The sequence below is a fragment of the Acanthochromis polyacanthus genome, chromosome 18 (assembly GCF_021347895.1).
Source record: "Acanthochromis polyacanthus isolate Apoly-LR-REF ecotype Palm Island chromosome 18, KAUST_Apoly_ChrSc, whole genome shotgun sequence".
NCBI lineage: Eukaryota > Metazoa > Chordata > Actinopteri > Pomacentridae > Acanthochromis > Acanthochromis polyacanthus.
This window is the reverse complement of record NC_067130.1, coordinates 33,971,116-33,993,490: the sequence shown is the minus strand read 5'-3', so window position 1 is coordinate 33,993,490 and position 22,375 is coordinate 33,971,116. Positions and strand designations below refer to the sequence as shown.

Here is a 22,375-nt window from a genome sequence, read left to right as displayed (position 1 = left end):
CGGCTTTGTTTTGGAGTCTGGGGCTCCGGGCAGCTAACGCCGCTAACTGTAGCCCGGAGCCGAGCACTGACAGCAGGCCACAAGTCAACACAGGCGGCCACATCCTTTCTTTTACCACGGACAGCCGCCTCCCGGCCGCCGCCTGCACCCAGCGGCCGCTCGCCGCATCCCTGACCGGAACAGAGCACCAGAATCCGCGTTGGGCCCCTCGGCCGGGCTCTGGGATGAAGTGTCGGCTAGAAAAACATGAAACCTCCGCTTACCTGCACATGATCCGCCATTTTTCTCCATTTCATGCACCTCTCACTCCCCCGCTTATGGATGGAGGAGGAACAGCGCCGCCGCTGGAGACCGAGGGGACAGCAGGAGGGGAAAAATATAAAATAATAATAATGATGATGATGATGATGATAAAATAATATTAAAATAACATAAAATAATAATACAATATAAAATAATAATTACAAAAGAAACACCCAGAGGGAAGGAGGGGACAAATATATATATAATAATAATAATAATAATAAAATATAAAATAATAAAAATAAACTATAAAATAAGAATAAAAATAAAACACTGGGAGGACAAGGGGAAAAATATAAAATAATATAAAAATAACAAAATATAAAATAATAATAAAGATAAAACACTGGGAGGGCAGGAGGGAAAACAAAACAATAATAAAATATAAAATAATAATAACATATATAAATATACAACAAAAAATAAAACACTGGGAGGACACGAGGGCACAATAATAATAATAAATAAAATATAAAATAGTAATAAAAAATAACACTGGGAAGGCAGGAGAGGACAATAACAATAATAATAAAATATTAAAAAATATATAAAATAATAATAAAATATAACACAACATTATAAAGCAATACAACACACTCATATAATAATATATAATAATAAAAAATGTAATGCATCCTTATAAGACACTATATAAATATACAATATAATTATATAAAATATAACACTGTGAGGACAGGAGGGGACATCCGGGCCGCTAATAAAAATGTAAATAATGATAAAAATATAAAATAATTTAAAAAAGAACACAACATTATGAGAACCATATAAAACAACAACAGCACAGGACTGACTGGAACACAACAGAAAAATAAAGAACACTTCATAAATATACAAAATAGCATTATAATTATATATACATATATATATATATATATATATGTGTGTGTGTGTGTGTGTGTGTGTGTGTGTGTGTGTGTGTGTGTGTGTGTGTGTGTGTGTATGAAATGTTTTCCCTGCGCTGCAGGACTGAAAGATTCAGGAAATCTTTCTTGCCATCAGCAGTCAGGCTCTTCAGTTCAGAATTAAACAGATAAGAACCCTGAGAACTGAATTTCCCTTTGGGGATGAATAAAGTGATTCTATTCTATTCTATTCTATTCTATTCTATTCTATTCTATTCTATTCTATAAGAATACAAAAAACATTATAACAATACAACAATAAAACACGACAAAAACGCACATTATTTAAGATTATAGAATTTCTTCTTCAGCACAGTCCAAAAATGCTTATTTTCTACAATTATTGTTATTATTATTATTATTATTATTATTATCATTACTTTATTCCATGTAATAGCACCACTTCTGTTTCTCTTTCTGCACCTAAAACCAAAACTAAATGAGTCTAAATTAAACAATAACTGCATTCAGAAATAGTTCTTATTAAATGTTTTGTTTTGGGAGATCTGAGTTTAATCAGAACTACAGTTTGGTCAAATTTGATCGTCCTTAAAGGAAAATATCTGTGTGTTCCTTCATCCAAATCCTGTGACTGCAAACTAATCTCAGCTGCTTTAATTCCACTTTTCTTTTGTTTTTATGTTTTTATATCTACATATTTATTCATTCCTTCATTTGTGTTTTTTAAAAAAAGAGACACAGAATGACCTCAACTAGACAGAAACAACCACAGAGAAACACAATCTGACCATAAAGAGACACAAAACTATTTTTAAAAGACACAAAATGACTGAAACAGGCATAAAATAGCTAAAAAAGACACCAAACTATTTTAAAAAGACACAAAATGACTTTAAAAAGACACTAAGTTACTAAAAAAAGACACAAACGACTAAAGAAAACATACAAAATGCCCAAAAACAGACATAAAAAGACCAAAAAAACACAAAATGTCTAAAAAAGACACAAAACAACCACAAACAGATCTAAGTATTTCTCTGTGCTGCCTTTAGTTCTTGTTTCTAACTGTGCTCTTGTTAACTCGAACTTGTTCTGTAAAGTTCTGAACAGAGCTGGATGTTTCCTGTTCCTGAAGCTGGTGCACTTCCTGCTGTGGACACTAGAGGGCAGCAAACAACCACTGATCTGAGGAGAACGTCATGGTTCTACCAGGAACAGGACCAGTTGACATACAGTCTGTTTGTGGTCATTTTGCGTGTCTTTGTGGTCGTTTTGTGTGTTTTTGTTGTTGTTTTGTGTCTCTTTGTGGTCATATTGTGTTAGTTTATTTTCATTTTTGTGTGTTTGAGGTGTTTGTGGTCGTTCTGTGTTTCTATTCAGTATTTTTAAAATCTCTTTTTAGTGTTTTTGTTCACTTTATCTTGTGAATTTTTATTTAATAAAAATAAAGTTATTATCACATAGTTTTGAGGTTCATAATTTCTGCCTTTAATATCAAATTTCTGTCTAAAAATTCCAATTTTTCAGTTCATAGCTATGATTTTTCCTAATCTCCTAATTTTGGCATTTTTTTGTCAAAATGAAATTCCATCTTAAAGTTTTGATTTTGGTCTTAATTAAAATCTTAATCAGTAGATAAAAACTTGGAACTGAGGCAGAAATCTAAATTATAAGATAAAAAGAATAAATATTTCCTAAAATGGCAAAACTAAGAGTTAAAACGCTGCATAAGGGACAATAAATCACATCTATCAGATAAAAGACCAAATTTTGAGATAAAACGTCTAAATTATTTATCCGTCTTATTACGTTTTTCAATAATTTAACATTTTAATCTCATTATTTTGAGGAATCAGATCATAATCTTGGATTTCTGCCCCATAACTGTGAATTTTCATCTCATAACTTAAATATTTTATCTCATAAATAGGATTTATTATTCCTTTTGTAAAGGTTTTATCTGTTAATTTTGACATTTTATGTCTGAATATTTATTCTTTTTATCTCGTAATTTAGATTTCTGTCTCAGTTCCAACTTTTTGTCTCATACTTAAGACTCATTTCATCTCGTTGTTCTGACTTTTTACTCAATAATGTAAAAATAATCATTATTATAATTATTGTGAGGAATATGAGCATAATCTTGGATTTCTGTCTCATAAATGTGAATTTTTGTCTCAGAATTTAAATATTTTATGTCGTAATTTGGACTTGTATGTCATAAAATAGATTTTATTATCGTTTATTTAAAGCTTTTAAACTCTAAAATTTGATGTTTAATGTCAGAATATTTATTCTTTTTATCTTAAAATTGAGATTTTTGTGTAAATTACAACTTCTGATCTCATAATTAAGATTTTTTTATTTCGTAATTTGACAGTGCACCATAATATTTACTCTTAAATCTCAATTTTGATTTCTATGTCAGAATTCTGACTTTCATTTTGATAATTTTCATTATTTTTGCTTTTTTTTTGTCTGAAGGAGACGCTGAGCTGCGACAGGTGTTGACCTGCAGGGGGCAGCAGAGCATCAGTGTTCAACACACACACACAGAAACCCTGACAGTGTGTTTACGTCACGCTACAAATACAGATGATGATCTTCACCTGTGTGTGTGTGTGTGTGTGTGTGTGTGTGTGTGTGTGTGTGTGTGTGTGTGTGTGTGTGTGTGTGTGTGTGTGTGTGTGTGTGTTTCATAAATAAACTGGACTCAGACAGCAGATGAAGCTCAGAGATGAAAGTCGCCGTATTTTTCTTCATGTGATGAAGATGATGAAGGATGAAGATGAAAGCCGCTGCAGAATAAACACGAAGGAGGCCGAGTCCTGATTGGATGCAGAGGAGGAGGGGGCGGAGTCTCGGAGGTCTCAGGTGTTTCATGGACTCTCCATCAGGTGAAGAAGATTGAAGTTCAGAGAGACGATCGATCAGAAGAATGATCTGCTGCTGATGTTCTCAGAAAAAAGATGGAAAATGAGAGAAAAGAACAACCACAAAGACACACAAGACGACCACAAAGAGACACAAAACAACCACAAAGAGACACAAAATAACCACAAAGAGACACAAAACAGCCACAAAGAGACACAAAACCACCACAAAGAGACACAAAACAGCCTCAAAGAGACACATAACCACCACAAAGAGACACAAAACAGCCACAAAGAGACACAAAACCACCACAAAGAGACACAAAACAGCCACAAAGAGACACATAACCACCACAAAGAGACACAAAACAGCCACAAAGAGACACAAAACAGCCACAAAGAGACACATAACCACCACAAAGAGACACAAAACAGCCACAAAGAGACACAAAACCACCACAAAGAGACACAAAACAGCCACAAAGAGACACATAACCACCACAAAGAGACACAAAACAGCCACAAAGAGACACAAAACCACCACAAAGAGACACAAAACAGCCACAAAGAGTCACAAAACTACCACAAAGAGTCACAAAACAGCCACAAAGAGACATAAAACCACCACAAAGAGACACAAAATAACCACAAAGAGACACAAAACCAACACAAAGAGTCACAAAACAGCCACAAAGAGACATAAAACCACCACAAAGAGACACAAAATAACCACAAAGAGACACAAAACCACCACAAAGAGTCACAAAACAGCCACAAAGAGACACAAAACAACCACAAAGAGTCACAAAACAACCACAAAGAGACACAAAATAACCACAAAGAGACACAAAACAGCCACAAAGAGACACAAAACAACCACAAAGAGACACAAAACAGCCACAAAGAGACACAAAACCACCACAAAGAGACACAAAACAACAACAAAGAGACACAAAACGACCACAAAGAGACACAAGACGACCACAAAGAGACACAAAACCACCACAAAGAGACACAAAACAACAACAAAGAGACACAAGACGACCACAAAGAGACACAAAACAGCCACAAAGAGACACAGAATAACCACAAAGAGACACAAAAAGACCACAGAGACACAAAACCACCACAAAGAGTCACAAAACAGCCACAAAGAGACACAAAACCACCACAAAGAGACACAAGACGACCACAAAGACACACAAGACGACCACAAAGAGACACAAGACGACCACAAAGAGACACAAAACCACCACAAAGAGACACAAAACAACCACAAAGAGACACAAAACGACCACAAAGAGACACAAGACGACCACAAAGAGACACAAAACAGCCACAAAGAGACACAAAACAGCCACAAAGAGACACAAAACAACTACAGAGTCACAAAACAACCACAGAGACACAGAATAACCACAAAGAGACACAAAACGACCACAAAGAGACACAAAATGACCTTGAAGCCATAAAATGACTAAAAATGCACATTTTAAACCCACAAAGACACAAAAACTATCAAAGAAGACCCAAAATTAGTGAAGAATTATTCAATATGAGTCTAAAAATGACTTTCAAATGACCCAAAATTGTCTGAAATTAGTTTTTTAGATTTTTAAAAATCTATTTAGATCACTTTATTTTAGTATAATTTTATCTACTTTCTGTTTCATGCCTTTTTAAGAATCATGTATTCACAATATTTTATTTCATTTTATTTATGCTTTTGTTAATAAATACAATTTTATTTATTTGATTATTTTATTTTAATATCTTATGTACTTTCTGTTAATTTCTGCTTTATTTTTTAAAATCTAATTTAATTTGTTTATGATTATTATTATTGTATTTTTGTGCATTGTTTTTAAATATTTTTATCTATTTTTGATTATTTTATTTGAATGTAATTTTATTTACTTTTATTTTCTTGTGTTTTTATGACTTTTGAAAGAATCAAAATGTATTTATTTTTAAAATTTAATTTAAATGTTTTAATTTGATCAATTTTATGCATTTTTATGATTTATTTTTAAATCGGTATTTGTCTCGGTTATTTTTTGTATTTTCATTTTTCTTAATACTTTATCTCGTTTATATTTTATTATATTTTATACTGCTCTGTTTTGTGTTTTTTCTTTGGCTCCGACCCGTCAGGTGTGATTCTGCAGCTCACCTGGTCAGACTGACGCTCAACAGGTGAACTCTGCAGCGGCTCCAGGTCATTTATTTTGGCGGGGTGAGGCCGTTCTGGTCATTTTGGCTTCTGAATCAAGTCCATTGGAGTGTTTTAAAGCAGCTTGTTGTTCCGTGAAGCTTCCAGCAGAGACTGAAAAAAGACTGCAGCGTTTAAAAAAGCAGCACAAACTCTCCTCCAGAGGAAAGAAAAGCCTCGTCACGTCAAAATAAAGCTCAAACTGTCTGCTAATCACATCATTTCAGCACCTCAGCTGCTGCAATCTAAAATTAAGTCTACCAGTTTTCGATCCGACCTCACCAGGAAACTAATCAAAGGGATAATTCCATTAATGCTGTTTAAATAGAACAGTTGAAAAGAGAGAACTGACGTTTAAAAGGCAGAAAACTCCCGTTATTCTGTGATTTTATGTTTTGTTTTCCGCCCACCGACAGAACCAGCTGTGCTCTGTCGGGGCGATTCAGATGAACCTCAGTTTTACCTTCATGCCGCCCACATTTCTGCTCTCACATTAACAGTTCGGGGTCTTTTACCTCCCACACCTGCAGATCTGATGGTTACGCTACATCTGCTGCCACCAAACGGTTCTAAAGGAACATTTAAACCTGGAGCACCGCAGAGACGGAGTTATTTATGGAAGTTTACAAAAGTGCCTGATGTTCGAGGACCAAACAATGAGTGTTTTTAGGGTGTTTACTTCAGAGTCAGATCAGTTCAAGGTCTTTTATAAGGTTCTAGAAGTGATCGTAGAGGGTTCTAGGTTCTTTGGAATGCCCTAGAGGTCCTTCAGGCAGAGGCAGTACTCCCTGAAAAGGTCTGAAATAGTTCTAGATACCTATAAAGGTCGTAGGGGTCATTGACGAGGGTTCAAGGTTTTCTTGAGGTTCTGGAAGTTATCTTAGTGGATTCTAGGTTCTTTGGGATGCCCTAGAGGTCTTTCAGGTGGGTTCAGTGCTCCCTATAAAGGTCAGAAAAAGTTCTAGGTATTTATAAAGGTTGTAGGGGTCATTGGCGAGGGTTCAAGGTCTTTTAAGAGGTTTCACAGCTCATAGAGGAGAGCTCTAAGTTTGTTACGTGATTCTAGAGGTTTTAATGGTCACTGAAAGAGGTTCTATGGTGTCCTTCAAGGGCTTTAGTGCTCCCTCAAAAGGTCTAAAAAAAAGTTCTGGACACAAACGAACATTTTAGGGATCACTGATGAGGGTTCAAGGTTCCTTTAAGTGTTGTAAAGGTTATTGAGGACTGTTCTGTTGGGAAAATCTAGGAACTACCATAGTGGGTCTTCGTTTCTTTCTGAAGTTCTAGAGGTTATTGAGAAGGGTTCTCAGTCTGGAAGCTCAAGGAGTCGTAGGGGTTTTAGTGCTCCTTGAAAAGTTTTCAAAGGTTTATGTAGGTGTGAAGGTTCTAGAGGGCACTGATGAGGTTTCAAGGTCTTTTATGAGGTTCTACAGTTCATTGTTGAGGGTTCAAAGTGTGCAAGGTGATACTAGAGGTTTTTAGGTTCACTGGAGATGCTATAAGGGCAATTTAAGAGGTTTTATTGGTCACTGAAGAGGTTCTAGGTCCTGTCAGGAGGTCTTTGTACTCACTGGAGAGGTCTGATGATGTTCTTGTGTTTTTGAAGGTTGTTGGGTTCATTGATGGTTTTTATGATGAGCATGTTGAACATGGTGACCTGTGACTGTTATTTATCACAGAATGAAGCCAAACTGAATCAATCCATCAGCCGTTAGCAAGTGTTAGCATGCTAGCACACTGAGCTAAGACGGTGTAATTATACATGCTGAGCCTGTTAGCATGTTAGCATGTAGCCTTGGACGTTGCTGCCAGCGTGACAAATTACTCTGATTTAGTTCAAAGTTCCTCTGCATTAGTGGCCTCATTAGCTGCTTTATATTTGGGTTCTTATTCTGGTTCTGAGCCTGAAGGTCTCTGATCAGGTGGATCAACCAGGACTGACAGGACTAAATTTATTAGCCTAATGTCTGACTCATAACTAATTAAAACCCCAGTCAGGAGCCAGCAGAAGCATTATTCTTATTCAGTCTGAACCGCTAAAATAAGGCATCTAACCAATTATGTTCTGCCTCCTGCTTCTCAGTTATTTCAGGCTGAATTTTTAACATTCATTTGTCACATGTGAGGCTCAGCAGGCTTCTGGCTACATCACAAACCTCAGAACTCTGCAGGCCCTTTAGAACCAGACTGTCTTTGGTACACAACAAACAAGAAACTAATTTAGTTCCCTTGTGGCGAGAACATGGACATCCTGATGTGACCTGTTTAAAACTTACAAAGAACAACGGTTGCTTATACAAACCTAGAAGAACAGCGAATGGGTTTAATAAAGAACAGCTTAAACGGCTGGTTCCTGGGAGGTTCTAACGGTCACTGAGGAGGTTCTAGGTCATTAATGGACTTCATTGTTTTAAACACAGGCTGTAGGGTCTATTAGGAGATTCTCATGTTCACTGTGGAGCTGCTGTTTGGAATAAAGGAGGTTCTACTGGTCATGAAAGAGGGAAGTTCTAAGTTCTAGGTCTTATAGCACGTTCTAAAGGTCATGCAGAAGATCCTTTGACATGTTTAATGTTCTAAACTAACCCTCTACTTTCCTTTGGAAGGTTTCAGTGCTATAGTGGTATTTGATCAGATTCTTGGTCAATTAGGACATCTTAGACGTTCTTTAGGGTGTCCTAGAAGTGTGTCAGTAGCTTTAGAGGTCATTGAGAAGTTTGGAGATCCTTTGGAGGTTCTAGTGTAAGTTGTTTCTACCTTGTGATGTTCTAGAGGTCGTATAAAACACCTTTAGACAATTGTAGAGGTGATTTAGAGGTTCTAGTTGTGCTTTAGAGGACTCTTATGAAGTTCTACGGGTTCTTTTTTTGAGTTTTTGATATGTTCGGTTGGTCATTAAGTAAGTTCTAAGTCATTTATGAACGTTCAGTGTTGTAGTGCTCTATGATGAGGTGCTATTAGTCATGAAGAAGGTTCTACTCTTCATTTAAGAGGTAGGTTCTGGGTTTTAGGTGCTTCAGTGGGTTCTCAAGGTCCCTTATCAAGTTGTAGAAGTTGTTTATTAAGTTTAATGTTCGAAACAAGGGCTCTTCTATCCCTCTAGGGAGGTTCTTGTGGTGATTTTGTTCCTCACTGGTGTTAAAGGAAGCCATCGGTCATTTCAGGACGTTCTAGAGGTCACTGAGGAGGGGCAGTTTTTCAATGAGGAGGCTGTCGATGGTTCTAAAGGTTCTAGTGATTATAGAGGCAGACGTTCTAATGGTCAGTGGAGAGGTCCTAAACTTGTTTCATATATTTAATATATTCAAGTAGCCATTTCCAAATGGTTCCACTGGTCATTAAGGAGGTTCTAGATGTTCTGTAGAGCTCTAGAATGATCACTGAGGAGGTTCTCTTTCTGTTAGGAGGTTCTCGGGGACAGCGAGTGGTTTCTAGACTCCACTATGATGTTGGCTGTCCAAGAAGATGTTGTGTGGCCTTGTTTTAATCTTGTAACATCAACCTGCCCTGGGACTACAGATGAAAATTAGCCACTCTGGCTAACTCTGGCATATTTACATGTGGACTTTGTTGGACTCATGTTGATTAATATGCACTGTTCCATCCTAAATAAATAAATAAATAAATTTAACCTGTCATGTGGGAGGTTCTACTGAGGTTTAAATGGTTTCATAGATCAGAATTGATTTATGACGTTCTTCATGTCCAGTTCATGATGAATGCTCTGCTAGGTGTTGTAGTGCTCACTGAGGAGGTTCTACTAGTCATTCCAGAGGTTATATTGGTTCTTCGGGATGTTCTTTAAACAGAAAGAAAGTAAAAGCTCCCTTACAGAGGCCTGCAGCATGTGTGGAACTGTAAATATAAAATAAAGGTTCCAGTTTAGGGTAATACTCCGATTCATTGATGTTATTATTGTTCTTCTCAGATCAGTCTGTTAAATGTTTGTTTTCTGCTTCCAAAGACGTGACTCAAGCCGTCCAAACTGAGCCTTCCGTTTGTTAAATGACAGATCGGTTCTTCTAAACATGGTGTTCTCAGGAGAACAGGAAGCCTTCCACAGCTGCATAAATATTTATTATCGTCACATCATCAGTATGAAGAGTTTCCTCCCTGAGGTTCTGCTGACAGCTCGCTGTTTGTGCTTCATCATCCGTGACAGTTTTCACACCGTTTCAGTTTCCAGTCGGTGGATCATTGTTTACTGAGGAAGATCTGCTGTTCTGTTCTAAGACGTTCTCGTTTAGTGTCGTCTGGTTTGTCTTCAACAAAGCTGCTGCATGTTTCACGAGTTCAGTTCAGAGAGATCCGAAGGTACGAGGCAGGACGACGGAACAGGAGGGAGCTTTAAAATGACACGAAAACCAGGCAGACAAACAGAAAGCTCAGGGAACCGGCCTGGCAGCGGCTCAGAAACGTTCCAACTCAGTGGAACCTCAGTTTCCTCTTATCTCTGAAAACATTTGGTTTTACAATCATTTCATCTGACATCATACTGTACTGCAACATTAAAATAATTGGAGTAAAACAAGTTCTCCCTGTCAGTGAGGACACTGTGTGCCTTTTAAGGTGTTCTAGAGGTCCTGTTCTAGGTTCTAGTCCTCATTGAAGACGTTTTAGATGTAATTTAAGGGGGAAAGTGGTAACTTAGGTCCTTTATGGGGTTCTAGAGTTCTTGGTTAAAGTTTTGCAGATTCTTTCAATTGTTCATTGTTCAAAAAGAAGCATTTTGAACAGTTCTAGAGAGTTTTAAGGGGTTCTACTGGTAACTGAGGAGGTTCCAATAGAAATTCCTTTATGAAATTTTAAAGGTTCTATTTAATTTGGTAAGTATTCAAATAGTAGCCATTTAGGAGGTTCTAGTGGTCACTGAAGATGTTTTAGATATCACTTATAGGGAAAAATGATAACTTAGGTCCTTTATGGGGTTGTAAAGCTCTTAGAGGAAGTTCTACAGGTCCTTTGATTTGTTCACTGTTCAGTCCCTCCAGGAATTCGCGATGTTTGCGATCATGCCAATTCACGCGAAATCAACCAATCTCCGCAAATTTTGCGCAGCCTTGCAATTTTGTCCAATCACCGCAACTTTCCCGCAATTTTGGCCCGCCTCCCATGAGTTCCACCAATCATAGCAGCTCCCAGTGCAAACCTAATGCACGCACGTCACCGAATTCACTTCCTGTTTATGGTTTGAAGATGCAGACATGTGCGATACTAATGTCTCTCGTTTACCAACAAAGATTACTGCTGAAGACCGTGATAAACAATTAATTCACTGATGTTCTTCACCAAAGCGGAGCTAAACTGTTTTACACCCGTGCAATATTGTGGTGGAATACAAAAAAAGAAAAATCATCGATTGGTACACGAAATATATTAGAATGTCTGAAATGATCAGACAACAGACCACATAAATCACCATGATGGAAACTGTTGCATCCAGATCCGTGAGAGCAGTGGTCCCCAACCTTTCTTGCGCCACGGACCGGTTTAATGTCAGACAATATATTCACAGACCGGCTTTTAAGGTGTGGCGGATAAATGCAATATAAAATGATACCACCGGCTAGGGCAGGGGTCGGCAACCTTTAACACTCAAAGAGCCATTTCCACCCGTTTCACACAGAAAAGAAAACACCGGGAGCCGCAAAATCCTTTTGGCATTTAAAATGAAGACAACACTGCATTTATCGCTTTTTTTTTTAACCTCTATGCCCTTGTTAATCAGTCATGATTAATTAATTACAAAGCCTCTAATTAGATAGATTCATTTTTTAATTGTGTCCTTCCACTAATATTTATCTTACTTGGTTAATGTCATTTTTGCTCCTGGACCTCATATGTTACGTAATGTTAGCTGGAACTCAATATTTGCGAATGTCTATTTAACTTGTAAAATCTATTTATCTATTTATCTAATAACTTTTCTCCGGTAAGTCGCTGACCTATTTTCCAAGACGACACTCCTCTGACTCTCTGACCTGCTGCCTGGATGTGACATCGAGCCGTGTTCTTGTGAGTAACGTGTATTACCCTATCATGAGTACTTTTGACTCAAAGACAGACGTGTCTTTCTTGGAGTGGAGCTTTAATATACAGGCTTGCCATTCTTGAGTACAAAACGATGTGAAACTACAGGTGTTGCTTCTCCAGGAGTAAAACAAAAATAAGGCATGAAACGTGTGGGAATTGGAAGCTCCGTGTTGTCTCTCTGCATCAGCTTTGCGCTCTCATGTCACAGGCACAGCACATCCGGTGGAGTGACACGTCAAAGTAAGAGCGGTAATTTCACAATAAAATTTCTCTATATTAAAATGCATTGAAACGCGCCTGAAAGGCAGAATAATGTATTTTTTCAAAGTTACAGGGAGCCACAACAGAGGGCTGAAAGAGCCGCATTGCGGCTCCGGAGCCGCGGGTTGCCGACCCCTGGGCTCGGGTGACCATACGTCCTCTTTTGCCCGGACATGTCCTCTTTTGAGACGCTGTCCGGCCTGTCCGGTCGGCGTTTATAAAGTCCTTCAAATGTCCGGGTTTTTGATCTTGCCTAGCTTGAGCGCATCACAGACCAGTGTATTTATCATTCACGTTGAATGGTTCCTTTGGAAACACGCTCTGAGAGGCGGAGTTTGAGCCGAACCCCGGAACGTGAATTCATTCATTCACAAATCAGTACAGAGGCGCTCCACGCTCACTCACTCACTCACTGGCAGGCTGACAGGCAGGAAAGCAAATATCATTTCACTGATGAAATGTGAAAAAAGTACATCAGTACATCAGACAGATGTGGAGGAGAGAATTAATTTTAATTAAAAAAAATAAAACATCGTTCAGAATCAGATAATAAATAATACGGAAATATTGTAAGTATGGATTTTTTCTGTGCGGCCCGGTACCAATTGACCCACGAACCGTACCGGTCCACGGTCCGGGGTTGGGGACCACTGCATTAGAGCACTGAAAGAATGAGGTAAATTATATTATTTATTCCACCAAAGAACACGTGGAGTTATGTGACGATCAGCGCCTGTGAATCCTTCCTCTGTTACTAACATCACTCAGAAAACAGACTCAGAGATTTAAATGAAGTTTTCAGGGTCGGTCAGAAATGACACAAGGACCAAATGATTAGACTTCAGCAGTGATACGGCTCAAAGTTTGGATCCACGAATTTGTTAAGGATTTCCCATTGAGGTAGCGCCGGCGTCTGATAGCAGCACGGTAACCATGGCAACAATGTGAACGCTACCTCAGCGGCCCTGCTGACGATCACATGACTGTGATCCTACAAACAAATCTACCACTGTGACGTATCGAAATGATACAAGGAACAACTGATTAAACTGTGGGGGTGTTTCTGAGTCCCTTCAATTCCCGTCGCCCCCTACATGTTTAGATCACGTGATTTGGTACTTTAACATGCAGAACGTGTCGTGGTGGAGGACTGTGCCTCTCTCAGTGCTGTTCTTGTTAGTTGACGTGACAAGCCGTGAGCGTGTGTGTGTGAACACGTGTGCCAGGAAGTGAAATTAACTTTTTAAGCCACTGACAGATATGTCTGAATATGATTCATTCAAGAGTAAATGATCATTTTGTGCCTTAAATCTACCAACCACGTCATATTAAACGCAGTATTCTGGCTGCTGCTAATGTCCCACCGTGGTGTGTCAGCTTTTGTGGAAATGGGTTGGAACGCAAAATAATCAATTTCAGAATAAATATTGTCAATTACAGCATTGAAACATGTTCTAGAAGCTGGACAAAGGCAGTGTTTTAGCAACTGTCACTGTCTCCCGCAATTTCATCACAACAAATAAGCTAAAAAACATCGCAACTTTTATTGCAATTTTTTTAGGAAAACTCCGCGAATTCAGGCATTTTCAGCCGCAACAATCACGAAAAACGCCCACGAAATCCTGGAAGGACTGACTGATTAAAAAAAAGTATTTAAGTGGTTCCAGTGATCAGTGAAAATGTTCTAGATGTAATTTAAGAGGTTCTACAGGTCACATATGAAATTATAAAGCTTTTTGGGGGGTTGTTTACAGTTCATAAAGAAAACGTTCAGGAGGTTCCAGTGGTCTTTGAAGATGTTCTACATGTCTTTTAAGGTGGCAAGTGGTAAAATTGGTCCATTATTGGGTTCTAGAAGTCTCGGTTGAAGTTCTGTGGGTCCTTTGAATTGTTCACTGTTGAAAATAAAGTATTTTAAGTTGTTCCAGACATATTTTAAGGGGCTCTCTTGGTAATGAAGAGGTTCTAGAGGTCCGTTTGTTGGTTGAGGGGTAACTGAGACCCTTTACAGGGTTCTAGAGGTCCTGGCTGAAGTTCTGCAGGTGCTTTACATTGTTCCCTGTTCAAAACAAGTATTTTAAGTGGTTCTATTGGTAATTTTGAGGTTCTAGAGGTCCCTATTGGGGTTAAGTGGCAGCTGAGGTCCTTTACGAGGTTCTAGTGCTCCTGGAAGAAGTTGTACGGGTCCCTTCAATTGTTCTCTCTTGAAAAAGAAGTGCTTAAGTGGTGTATGTAGTAGTAGTAGTATATGTTCTAGATATCCTTAAAGGGGTTCAAGAGGTCCCTTATTAAATTATAAAGTTCCAAAAATAAGTCTTTTTAGGCTTTTTAGGAGGTTCTAATGATCGTTAATATGGTCTAAAATAAGGCGCTACTGTTTTGTAGGTGGTTCTAGTTGTCACTTAGGGTTCTGGCTGTTCTGGGGGTTCTGGTAGTCGTCTGTCGCTCTGTGGGGTTCTAGTGGAGATTGTCATTGATTAAAATCACAGAAAGAACCAGCCCTCCTCTCTGAGACTGATGATCTATAAGCGATCTGAGAAACACTCAGTGAAACACCAGAAATGGGATGTTTGTTTTACTCAAATGTCACGCGTAATAATGTGGAACACAGTGTTCCTGTTCTTCCGTCTCCGGAGGAATCATTTCCCATCAGTTTCCTTTTAAAATCACCAGACTGAATCCTCTAATAGCAAATAAAAAACCTTTTTATACCATCAGACACATTCATTATAACTGAGCTGTTCCTCACAGATCCACCTTTAGAAGAACATTTAAATAGACTCCTTACTTTAGAACATCTTCAGATTCTGTTCTGCTTGTGTTTTCCATCTTGTGTTTGTAATTTCATGTCTCATTTCAGCTGTTTTGTGTGACGTTTAGTGTCTACTTTCTGTTGTTGTACATCTAGTTTTGGTCATTTTCTGTTGATTTTTGCGTCTCGTTTGTGTTTTTTACTTTTTATTCGTGTTGGTCTCTCTGTTAAGTTTGGCTCCTTTCTTCGGTTTTGTGTCTGACTTTCTTGTTTAGTTTATATTTTTGTAGTTCCAGGTGGTGTTTTATTGACTGAATGTTGAACTCTCTGGTAGGAAACAATAAGTGGTGTTCACAGACGTCTGAATGCTGTTTGTGTCTTCATGCTGGATTTTAAGCACAGATGAGATGTATTTACTGAATGTTCCCTGTGGTGAGCTGATGGTCTGTGATGAAGCTCTGTGTGAGGACATTAGAACAGCTAACAGACATCATGTGCTCCATCATCCAGAACCTCCAGCAGCTTTCTATCATGTTGTCCAATTACTACCTCCTGCAGCCTCCATCTCTCCACGATGCTCGGCTGCTGTTCGGCTGCTGCTGCTCTCTGAGGGCCGACTGGTGACTCCGTCCTCACATTCGATACCTCATTTATGTGTCTGCAGGTAGTTTGTTTTACTCCCTGCTGGATCTCCGGCTCCCTGCAGAGACCCCACAGCGAACACGACTGTAAATAGTTTGAGGACGACAGCGCTGAAACAGCAGAAACTCACACATTATATCAGGACAGGGACCCTGTCTGCTGTTCCACTGATGATCTATGAGCTGTCTGTTCTGTTTCTATGTCAACTGCTTCTAAAAAATGAAACTATATATAAAACAATACACACAAAGAGGAAAAACCAAGAATGGAAAACCGCTGGATACAAAACTATTACAGAACCACAAACTAGACACAAAATAAAAATGAAGTGAATGAAAAAGAACTTTAAATGAGAACAAGACAAGAAGAGAGAACAGCAGTAATAATAATAATAACAGTAACTATAATAGTAATAACAGTAACCACAGTCACGACAGTAACAGAAATAATAAATAACAGTAACTATAACAGTAACAATGCAAGGGTCTCCTCTCTGAGGACAAACTCTGACTGTTGTCTGTTCTTCTGCACCAACAGCAGCTCAGAGGATTCGGCCTTCTTGGAGTCTCTGGGTGGTTCCTGGAAGAGGACCACCTGGAGACTCCATAGTTCTTCTGGAGGACTTCAATGCTCACATAAGCAACGATGGAGAAACCTGGAGGAGGTGGTTGGAAGGAACAGCCTGATCCGAACCTGAATGGTGTTTTGCTGTTGGACTTCTGTTCTAGTCATAGGCGTCAGTTTAGGGGGGGACGGTGGGGACGTGTCCCCCCCACTTTTTGTCAGGGGTCATTTGTCTCCAACACATTCAAATTCTTCACATGTAAGCCGTTGCAAACCCAGTTATTTTCAGTAGTATAGAAAATTCCGACGCTCCTGAACGCACCATCCGCACTCGGCCAAGAGTTGCACAGACATGCAGCACACCTTCGTGAGGGTAAAAAAAAACGTGCAGATGCTAAATTTGCACCCGTGCCAAGTGGAAGCTCCGACCAGAGGCGTGCAGGGGCAAAATTTCGGCCCGGGAGAATTAGTACTATAGCGGCCCACAGACCCCTCTACCTATGTGTACCGATAGCTCTACAGGTTGAGCCTCCGCCTTTGGTTTGGTGGTTGTGAGTTCAAGCCCAGCTTCTGGCATTTTGCCGCCGTTCTTCGACATTTTCTCAAAGTGCTGTGGTCTCCATCCCCCCCACTTTTAAAAACAAACTGACGCCCTTGATTCTAGTTATAGTTGTTCGTTAATATTTCAATAAAAAGAGAGAAAAGGTAGTCATAGACTGGTCATAAGAAACACCATGTTGGAGCAGAAGGTTCTCATAAGGTTACCTGGTACCAGAACACCTTAGACCAAAGGTCGAAGATGGACTTCATAGTCGTTCATTAGACCTGCAGCTGTTTGTCTCGGACACTCGGTTAAAGAGAGGAGCAGAGATGTCAGCTGATCACCACCTGGAGGTGAGGTGGATCTGAGGGACAGACCTGGTAAATCCAAACCTGTAGTGAGGGTGAACTGGGAACATCTGGTGGAGGACCCTGTCTGTGAGGTTTTCAACTCCCACCTCCAAGAGAGTTTCTCCTGCATCCTGGAGGAGGCTACCAAGCTGTTCGATGCCTCAGGAAGGGAAGCAGGGCTTTGCTCAGGCTGTTTACAGTCAGAAGGAGAACTGTTGGACCCGTACTAGAGACATTGTTGGACGATGGAAAGAGAACTTTGAGGAACTCCTGAACCCAGTAAACAAGTCCTCTGTGGAGGAGGCAGAGCCTGAAGACTCGGGGACTCTCATCCATATCCGTGGTAGAGGTCGCCGAGGATGTCTGGGCTCAGCCTTAGAGATAAGAGGAGAAGATCAGACATCTGGAGGGGCGCTCAGAGTAGATCTGCTGATCCTTCACCTCTGAAGGAACCAGTGGAAGTGGTTTGGACATCTGATTCAGATCCTCCAGGGAGAATTCCTTTGGAGGTTTTCTGAACACGTCCTCTCTGGGAGGAGACCCCAGGGTAGACCCAGAACCCTCTGGAGGGATTATATATCTCATCTGGCCTGGGAATGCCTCAGGATTCCCCCCATGAAGAGCTGAAAGTGTTGCTGGGAGGAGGAACATCTGGAATGACCTGCTTCATCTGCTGCCTCCACAACCCGATGGATGGATGAATGGATGGATGATAGATGGATGGATGGATGGTTGGATGGATGGTGGATGGATGTGGATGAATGGATGGTGGATGGATGGTGGATGATGGATGATGGATGGATGGATGGATGGATGGATGGATGGATGATGGATGGATGATGAATGGATGGATGGGATGGATAGATGATGGATGGATGGATGGATGGATGATGGATGGATGGATGGATGGATGATGGTGGATGGATGGTGGATGATGGATGATGGATGGATGGATGGATGGATGGATGGATGATGAATGGATGGATGGATGGATGGATAGATGATGGATGGATGGATGGATGATGGATGGATGGATGGATGGATGGATGGATGGATGAATGGTGGATGGAATGGTGGATGGTGGATGATGGATGATGGATGGATGGATGGATGGATGGATGATGGATGGATGGATGGATAATGGATAGATGGATGGATGGATGATGGATGGATGGATGGATGTTGGATGATGGATGGATGGATGGTGGATGGTGGATGGATGGTCGATGATGGATAGATGGATGGATGGATGATGGATAGATGGATGGATGGATGGATGGATGGTGGAATGGATGGATGGATGTTGGATGATGATGGCATGGATGGTGGATGGTGGATGGATGGTCGATGATGGATAGATGGATGGATGGATGATGGATAGATGGATGGATGGATGGATGGATGGATGGATGGTGGATGTTGGATGGATGGTGGATGGATGTAACAGTAACTATAACCCCTCTTAAATCCTGCAGCACAAAATCAGTTCTAAGAAGAGGCTGCTCAGTGTGTGTGTGTGTGTGTGTGTGTGTGTGTGTGTGTGTGTGTGTGTGTGTGTGTGTGTGTGGTGTGTGTTGTGTGTGTGTGGTGTGTGTGTGGTGTGTGATATCAGAGCCAGTTTATCAGCAGCTTGTGTCCGATTGGGCCTGAGGACAAGAAAGTAATACAGAGCTGAAACTGAGATCTGCTCTCATCAGATCCAGGACTGTGTTAGTGTGTGTCTGTGTGTGTGTTACTGGGTGTTGTGTTGTAGATCTGTGATAGCCTCCAAAGGTTAGGATTCAGTGTTTGTGTGTCTGTCAGTTGTGAGTTTATCTGCAGGTACTTTACCAGAGTATTTCAGTTCCTGTTGTGTTGTTTCTGCAGCTACACATCTACTTTGTGTGTCTTTGTGGTCTTTTTGTGTCTTTGTGGTCGTTTTGCATCTCGTTGGGTTGTATTGTTTCTCTGTGGTTGTTTGTGTCTTTTTTGTCGTTTGTGTTGTTTTGTAGTTACTGATTTTCATGTTGTTGTTGTTTTGTGTGTTTTTTGTGCATATTTATGATCATTTTCTGTCTCTATAGTTAAGTTTTTGTCTCTTTGTGGTAAATTTTGTGTCTCTTCATGGTTGTTTTGGTCTTTTTGAATAATTGTGTGTCTCTTTTTAATATTTTTTGTGTATTTTTCACATGGACTAAACCAGGATTTTACTCTTTAACTGCAGTTTTCTGTTTTGTACTTTTACTTTTACTTGTACTCGTGTTGGAGTATTTTTACTTCGCTGTGTCATTCCTTTAACTGAAGTAAAGCGTCTGAATGCTTCCTCCACTGTTGTGTTGTGTTGTTGGTCAAACACAAAGTGCTGCTGTTGTGTCCTCATGTTGTGTAGTTCACACGTGAGACTTTAACGTGTGCAGAAGCACACCGCATGACACATGAACCAGCAGATCAACACGACTTCTGGCGCTGAGACACACTTTGTCTTCTTAAATCTAGCTGTAAACAACAACACACAACGACACAATGAGCAGTTGTTGTCTGTTGTTCATTACTCAGCCTCCTCTCAGGGCGACGTTACACAACAAATTTGCTCGAAACGTTTCCCTGATTACAGCCTGGAGGTCGACGCTGGACGGAGAGTGTGTCCGTGTGTGTGTGTGTGTGTGTGTGTGTGTGTGTGTGTGTGTGTGTGTGTATGTGTGGTGTGTGTGTGTGTGTGTGTGTGTGTGTGTGGTATCAGAGGAGGTAAAGGAGTTCTGACATGTCTTTTAGCTAAACCACCGACAGTAAAACTCTCTCTGCCCTAAAATGACTCTTAGACTCTACTGAGCGTGCTCAGTCTGTGTTTCCTTGATGTGTGTGTGTGTGTGTGTGTGTGTGTGTGTGTGTGTGTGTGTGTGTGTGTGTGTGTGTGTGTCTCGTTGTGCTGGTGGAGCTCAGGCTGCTCTGGGTGTTTTGCATCTTTGTGTTCTTTCATCCCATCATAGTTGTTTACTTGTCTCTTATTGTTGGTTTTATGGTTTTATGGACACAGTGTGTCTTTATAGTAATTTTGTGTTTGACTGTGGTCATTTTGTGTCTCTTTGTGGTTGTTTTGTGTCTCTGTGGTTGTTTTGTGTGTATTTTGTCATTTTGTGTCTCTCTGTGTTGATCTGCTGTATTTTTCCTGTTGTTTTGTGTGTCTCTGTGGTTGTGTTGTTTCTTTTTGTGGTTGTTTTGTGTGTCTCTGTGATTGTTTTGTGTGTCTCTGTAGTTGTTTTGTGTGTCTCTGTGTTAATCCTGCTGTATTTTCTTGTTGTTTTCTGTGCCTTGTTGGTTGTGTTGTGTTCTTGTCCTGGGTGCCACACATTTTCATCACGTTGCGTTCTCACACATGCAGAAACACAACGACACACTGAGGCAGAAGAACACAAAGTGTTGTGTGTCTGTTGTGTGTCTGGATAAGGCCTGAAGTTACATCAGTAATGATCAGGAAACACTGGAGGGCCTGTGGGTGAAGGTGTGGAGCAGTCAGGGTCCTGTGGAGTTGTGTGTCTGTCTGTGTTGTGTGTCTGTCTGAACTGGTGATGGAGGGTTAGTGAGGCCTCTGAACCCGAGGACCTGCTGAAGGGAGACTGTTAGAGACACACAACAAGTTACACAAAAGACACACAAAGAGGCAAACAGACACACACGCAGTCAGACTGAAGGAGCTGCAGCACCACAGAACACCTGACAGACTCACAAAGACACACAAAATGACCAAAAAGAGTCACAACGCCCACATCTTCTTCTTTTCCTTTCGGCTTTTCCCTTCAGGGGTCGCCACAGCGATCAGTTGCCTCCATCTAACCCTGTCTTCTGCATCCTCTTCTCTCACACCAACTACCTTCATGTCCTCTTTAACCACATCCATAAACCTCCTCTTTGGTCTTCCTCTAGGCCTCCTGCCTGGCAGTGGGAAACTCAGCATCCTTCTACCAATATATTCACTCTCTCTCCTCTGGACATGTCTGAACCATCTCAGTCTGGCGTCTCTGACTTTATCTCCAAAGCCTCTAACATGTGCTGTCCCTCTGATGTACTCATTCCTGATCCTATCCATCCTGCTCACTCCCAAAGAGAACCTCAGCATCTTCAGTTCTGCTACCTCCAGCTCTGCCTCCTGTCTTTTCCTCAGGGACACTGTCTCCAGACCAAACAACATGGCTGGTCTCACCACAGTTTTGTAAACCTTTCCTTTCATTTTAGCTGAAACTCTTCTATCACACATCACACCTGACACTTTTCTCCAGCCGTTCCAGCCTGCCTGTACACGCTTCTTCACCTCTTTTCCACACTCTCCATTGCTGTGGACTGTTGACCCTAAGTACTTAAAATCCTCCACCTTCTTGATCTCTTCTCCCTGTAACCTCACTCTTCCACTTGGGTCCCTCTCATTCACACACAGATACTCCGTCTTGCTGCGGCTAACCTTCATTCCTCTCCTTTCCAGGGCAAACCTCCACGCCTCTAGCTTCTCCTCCACCTGTTCCCTGCTCTCACTACAGATCACAATGTCCTCTGCAAACATCATAGTCCATGGAGACTCCTGTCTAACCTCATCTGTCATCCTGTCCATCACCATAGCAAACAAGAAGGGGCTCAGAGCTGATCCCTGATGTACTCCCACCTCCACCTTGAACTCCTCTGTCACTCCTACAGCACACCTCACCACTGTCTTACAGTCCTCATACATGTCCTGCACCACTCTAACATACTTCTCTGCCACTCCAGACTTCCTCATACAAAACCACAGTTCCTCTCTGGGCACCCTGTCAGAAGCTTTCTCCAGATCTACAAAGACACAATGCAGCTCCTTCTGACCTTCTCTGTACTTCTCTATCAACATCCTCAAAGCAAATATTGCATCTGTTGTACTCTTTCTTGGCATGAAACCATACTGCTGCTCACAGATGTTCACCTCTGCCCTTAGTCTAGCTTCAACTACTCTTTCCCATAG

General features: G+C 40.5%; 1 protein-coding gene across 1 annotated transcript in view; it reads right to left on the bottom strand.

The window, feature by feature from the left end:
* The window catches only part of xpo7 (exportin 7), a 47,076-nt gene extending 46,700 nt beyond the window's left edge, over positions 1-376 (bottom strand). The window contains exon 1 of the mRNA XM_022220755.2: positions 264-376. Coding sequence (XP_022076447.2) covers positions 264-296 — 33 coding nt within the window. The 5' untranslated portion in view covers positions 297-376. The remainder of the gene's footprint in view (positions 1-263) is intronic.
* Between the last annotated feature and the right edge of the window lie 21,999 nt (positions 377-22,375).